Here is a 5,766-nt window from a genome sequence, read left to right as displayed (position 1 = left end):
GGTTGAGTTCCCTAAATGGCCTTCCTGTCTAGGTGTGGATGCCCTGGCTGTATCCTAGGCCACGTGTAACCAGCGAAGCATCAGTGTTGATGTCGATGATGGCAACAAAGGCCAGTAAAGTGAATTTCTCAAACAAACTGCCTGACGATAGACTGAATTTGCTACTGGGGTTGAGTTCTTTCAATCTCTGGCAGAAGTTTCTGTTGTTTGAAAAAAATGATTTTTTCCCCGCTGAACGGTGGGGGCTGCTCACAGTTCTTCGAACGGCTCGTTGGTCTCTCGTTTTTGCGAAGATCCTCCTACTGAAGGCGATTTCTAGTCTCAATTGAATACGGACCAGTGATTGAATCGCCTTCAGAAGCACTGTTCGAATAGCGGGTCACATGAGGTCCACCTGGAATGCACCTCCGGTTTTGTGTTCGCCCCAAACAGAATCACAATTTGAAACAAGTAGTTGGCCCATGCGTGGAACAAAGAGCTATCACTCGACTGTTCAGATTCGCCGCGTAAGCACGTCGGATTTCTTCACAGAAGACGACTATCGGTCTAGGAGCAAGAATCAGGTTTCCCTTTGTAAAGCAGTCGTCCTCTATCCAGGAAGCATGTGGTGAGTCAACTTCCTTGCACGAGGAATCCCATAGAAATCTAGTGGAGCTTTGTTGTCGTGGACTGTTCTGTATATGGGGCCTGTTGTACCACTGTTGACCGTCTGGTAGCTGCAGACTCTTCATACAGTGATGTTGTGGCATATGGGTAGAAGGACGAAACGGGCAGAGAAACGCTGGGCTTGATGAGTAACATAACATGATATTATCATCGCATGCAAACCAAAATTACTGTTCGATTACTCGGTGTCGGTAATTTGTATCGTCGACCGCGATGGGCATAATCAGCTGTAGTCATCGTCATCATCGTCAAAGGTAGCAACATCAGTGTTGGCACCCATGCTTCACTGTTCGTCTCATTACAGTTAAAGCTCTAGTGGGTGTGGTAGGGGACCTAGTGCTTCACCTCCAAAGAAACTGACAACACGAACACCACCGACATGGATTGGCCGCCATTTCTTGCAACGTCTCCAGCCAAGCACCGCATCCTGAAAGGCGTACAACACCCAAACTCTTTGTGATCTCTTTCAGTTTCTTCTACCAAGTCATGCGTTGTTCGCTTCGCGGTTGGCGCCATTCTAAAGGAGGCATGGAAAACAACACCTGTCTCTGTAGACGGTGTTTCGGCATGCGTAGCACATGACCGAGCCACCGCAGTTGATAGTGCTGGATGTTTTCCTCGATTGAAGTACCTGCCGCACAACCAAATACCCGTTTTCTAATCAGCTCGTTACTAACGTGCTGATGCCATCCAAAACTAGTAATGCTTCTTGGCCATCNCTGCCGCACACCAAATACCCGTTTTCTAATCAGCTCGTTACTAACGTGCTGATGCCATCCAAAACCAGCAATGCTTCTTGGCCATCGGTGGTCAAAAGCCTGAAGACGCTTCAGACCGTCTGTCCGCATGGGCCATATCTCGCACCTGTACAACAACACTATAGCCTGTTACACACGACCCTTAAGATCCAGTGAGATGCCTTCTTGACGCCACAAGTGACGCAAATTAGCGAACGTGATTCGAGCCTTTGGGATTCTTGCACTCCAGAGCTAATACAACTACCGAGGTGTGTAAAGTTTTCCACAATCTCCAATGATTCTCCTTGAATTGGAAGGCACATATTCGGAGAATGAATTAGCTATGTTCAAAGTAGGATAACGATTAAATGTGGACTCCTCTGTATGAAATCTCTGTTCAAGCTCCTGCTCATTGGTAGTCGCCGGCTGTCGGTATTCCTTTACAATCTAAGTAAAGCCTAAAGGTTCGGGGAGTCCAAGATTTCTACGGCCACGTGTTGCTTACAATGTATTGTGGATCCTTCAAACCCAGTATCACAGAATGGACCTTTGGATAATCTCAAATGATGCCCGGTGTCTCTATGGCTTCGCCGAGGTTCGTCTTGTATGGGAAAATTGACTACACAACCGATTGTTGCTCCACTTTTTGTCCCCAATCTCATCCCGTCTGCATCGATAAAAATGTCTCCTCTCTTGTTCTTCACCACGATACTTTGATATGCTAAAGGTTATGAGCCCTTGGTGTCCCAACGGTTTACACGAGGTGGACTGAAATGTGCTTTCTTCCTGATATCGTCCCCAGTAAGCTTCTTAGTCAACAATGATCTGTTTTACGCGGGTAGGTCGTTCTGCTCACAATCGGGCAGTATGTTTCACGCTTGTCCCGTAAAAGTGGTAAGCCCATTCGATCCAGTGTGTGAGTGCAGTCAACTGTTGACGAGGCATTTTCTTGTCGAAGACCTTGATCGCCGCCACTTTCAACTGGTGCTGATTAAACACCGTTCTCGTGAGCGGTCCTTTTTTGGGGGCAAGATAAAACTCGGACCAAGGTGTCTGATTCGCTTCTTTTGATAAGTTGCCGAATTTACTTTTCTGGAGAATTCTATGCTGTCTGTTCCTGTTTACCACTAATGGCAGTTCTGAATCTACAAATTATTTCTCCCTATGCTCTACCCCTGTAAGACGTCAAACCGGAAGCTGATCACGTTATTTTGGCCTCGAACGATGGCCGTTTTCTCCTTCTTCGCGTTGCTGATGACCTGACTTCCACGCATCCTGATCTGGATCGAAAGGATGCTTGGATCACAGCTCGTTTTCAGGTGGTCGATACGGCGTTGGTTGCAAATTGCATGATGTGAGTCATACGACCAAGTCGGTTCGAATTCTGGTCAACTATTTCAACAACTTCTAGCCTTCATTGGCCTCATAATTTCCTCAGTCCTTTGATTATCTGCTCAATCCCTGCTTTTTTCTTCGAAAGAACCACTTTGTTTGGTTTGACATCTGAGCTAATACTCACTGGCCAATTCACGCTGCCTCACCGAGGCTAGGCATTTACTGCACATCGATCCTGTCGGCAAGGTATGAGTTCTTTAGGCCACGTGGGAAATGACCGGCTGTGTGATTGCCACCTGTACAACTTAGTGTTAAGTATCCTTAAAATCACCTTGTGTAGCTTCGCTCCATTCATGATCATTCCTCGGAACCTGGCTCACTTCCGTGCAATCTTCTAACTTCTGGTAGGCCAGAACATTCCACATCAAAGCAGTTGGGTACTTCAGGTCTTTGTTTACAAGAATTCATTGACTTGAGAATGTCGAAACGTAATTTCCAGGATTTGAGTAAAACGGTAACTGATGTGGAGGTTCCATTAATCTCTGAAACTCGCAACGGTCCAAACCATTCCTGAACCCTGTTGTGGATGAAATCGGCTTCATTCCTTCACTTTCATTCGCATACTTCAGTCATTCGTCAAAAATATCCATGGGTCGTACTTCTCCGATGCGTCGCTCCGAAAAGGCCTTGTGCACCGCTAGCGATCGGCATTTTTTGAGCACGGTAACATTGGATCACTAGTTCTGTTTCTAATAAGATATCAACCATAACTGAAGGCAACTGGATCAACATATCTGCGTGTGAACACACAAATTGAATTTCACCAAATCCTCATGCTATAAGAACGTCAGTTCTACAATAGCTCAGAACTTCGGTGCATTTGATACTCGCTTTTGGCTCTGGTTTGGTGAGATCGGTTGATACATTTTCAAAGGTGGGCTTAGATATGGCCTGTCACCCATCGTTGTTTACTATCTCCTTGAATCTCCAATCGGCGAAAAGCTTTGCCACCCTCGCACATCGGTTGTCATTTCCGATAATGTAATACCAGTAGTGTCTCAGCTTAGTCTTCGGTCGGAACCTCTAAGCCAGCGTTCTCACCAAAATTGCACAACGTGTATTAACGCCCAAAACCAGGTCGAAAACACCTGTATAGCGCGTCGTTTTTTGAAGCGTATGCGGCGTCAGTATTCTGGATGCAGCACTGGCAACCGGTATTCGGAGGATACTGGATCATCATTGGCTGCTGGGTCCACACTTAACCAATCAGATCTTGGTATGATGCTGAACTATGAAGCGTATGCGGCGTCAGCATTCTGGATGCAGCATTGGCAACCATTATTCGGAGGATACTGGATCCACACTGGGTCCACACTTACACCAATCAGATCTTGGTGTGATGCTGAACTGGCAAGAGGCCCGATCTTCTGACCAATCGCGCACGAGATGGACTTCTTGGCGGTAACAGCGCCTAAATGCGAGTGGTAAGGCGGTTTCGGTGCGGGATTCCTCCTAACAGGTAATTTGATGGCAGCCATCCCGGTGGGCCACGTGACTAACTGACAATTGATGTAGCTGAGCGCGAGCTCGTAACTACAACATGAACCAAGCAAACGAAATCTCGGAGCAGAGTGTGACATACGCAAGCAGTGTGTCCTGGTAATTTTTCAAAAAAGCACTTCCTTTGCAATGTCCGATTATGATACCAAATGGCTAGTGGAACATACTGCCCGCCCACTGACTAAAAAATAGATGGAATTCCGATAAGAGCATGACATCATTCCTGTCACTTTAAGTTCGTAGGACGTATTTCTACTATTCACGTACGACCAAGGTCACATTTTTCACGTATGATTTTGTCGGGGAACAGCGAGTTTACTGAAATTCGAATTGAAGTCATCAGGGTGATGACCTGATTTCTTTACTTTGCGATTCTGAAAATTTCTCAGCTAGGCGGAGAATTAGCAACTGATCGATTGGGAATCGAAATTCTGCTGGCTTTGCTGCTGCAGGCTCCAATCCTGAAGTTGAATTTTCTATGCGTCTGACATCCTAAAAAGCCAAGCTGTAGATTTCAGGTAAATCCTGGTGGTGTCGTAAACAGGTTTAAGTAAATGATTTCCACAGGGTACTGGGAACTTTCTTCGCACCATTGGTACACTCCTGTTAACCATCTGTTCCGCTTTACCCCATCTTTACAGCTCCATCAACCAGTTCGCTTGCCTTAGCCTTTCAAATCCAAATGGATTAAGCCAGTTGGTTTGCGTGAACCTTGGAGAGACTTTGCGCAACGCACTGCAGACCAGTCTGTCAACACACGCCCTGCTTTCTATCCCCGGAGAGGCCAAATCCACGGGCCCCATGGTGATGACTCGGGAACCGTCTTCCACAACAACTGAGGGGAAAATTTGGCTGGGCACAGCGGGCGCGGGCCAGTGTCATTGCTTTTCTCCTCAAATCTTGAAATTCACTCACATGTGAGTAGTACATCTTTTTACCACGCCCTGAGGTGAAAGTATGATGCTAGCTTCCGTGTGGCGGGCCGCGCATATTGTACTGGGGGTTCGATGATGCGCAGTTATCTGCATTTGCGCATCCTTTGTTGTCGTAGCTCGCAGCCTCCCTGTCTCATGTGGAACCATTCGGCCCGCGGCGCCACTATAGTCTCATGTTTTTTTTTTCGTTTACGTGTCAGTGTGCGTACATCAAGTTTCTCAGCCCTCTTGTTTCCCCTAGCTGAGGGGTGCTTCCGTGTTGAGGTTCTTTAAACAGAAGCTTCTGCTCCTCAAATCTAACTTCTTTTATCATTCTGATTGTACTTGCGGTTCCACGTACACCGACCGAATCATGAGGGATCTCTTGGTTCGTATCGGTGAGCACATCTCCGAAACTCAGGCGCTGCTAGCACCTGGTGGACAGTTGCCACTGCGTAATCATCATCATCATCAACGGGTTCGTAACGTGAGCACATCTCCGAAACTCAGGCGCTGCTAGCACCTGGTGGACAGTTGCCACTGCGTAATCATCA

General features: G+C 46.9%; 2 protein-coding genes across 2 annotated transcripts in view; one reads left to right on the top strand and one right to left on the bottom strand.

The window, feature by feature from the left end:
- T265_11114 (hypothetical protein) overlaps positions 1-5,766 on the top strand; it is a gene marked incomplete at both ends in the record, with an annotated part of 62,317 nt that overhangs the window by 42,189 nt on the left and 14,362 nt on the right. Inside the window, 2 exons of the mRNA XM_009177680.1 lie at positions 2,586-2,757; positions 4,940-5,215. Of these exons, the coding sequence (XP_009175944.1) occupies positions 2,586-2,757; positions 4,940-5,215 (448 nt within the window). The remainder of the gene's footprint in view (positions 1-2,585; positions 2,758-4,939; positions 5,216-5,766) is intronic.
- Positions 435-749, bottom strand: T265_11115 (hypothetical protein; the record flags this gene model as incomplete). The annotated part of the gene is made up of 1 exon (XM_009177681.1): positions 435-749. The coding sequence occupies one exon, from the start codon at positions 747-749 to the stop codon at positions 435-437; it is 315 nt and encodes a 104-aa protein (XP_009175945.1).

The sequence above is a fragment of the Opisthorchis viverrini genome (genome assembly GCF_000715545.1).
Source record: "Opisthorchis viverrini unplaced genomic scaffold opera_v5_445, whole genome shotgun sequence".
NCBI lineage: Eukaryota > Metazoa > Platyhelminthes > Trematoda > Opisthorchiida > Opisthorchiidae > Opisthorchis > Opisthorchis viverrini.
The sequence above is the reverse complement of the archived record's forward strand: the minus strand, read 5'-3'. Positions and strand labels throughout refer to the sequence as shown.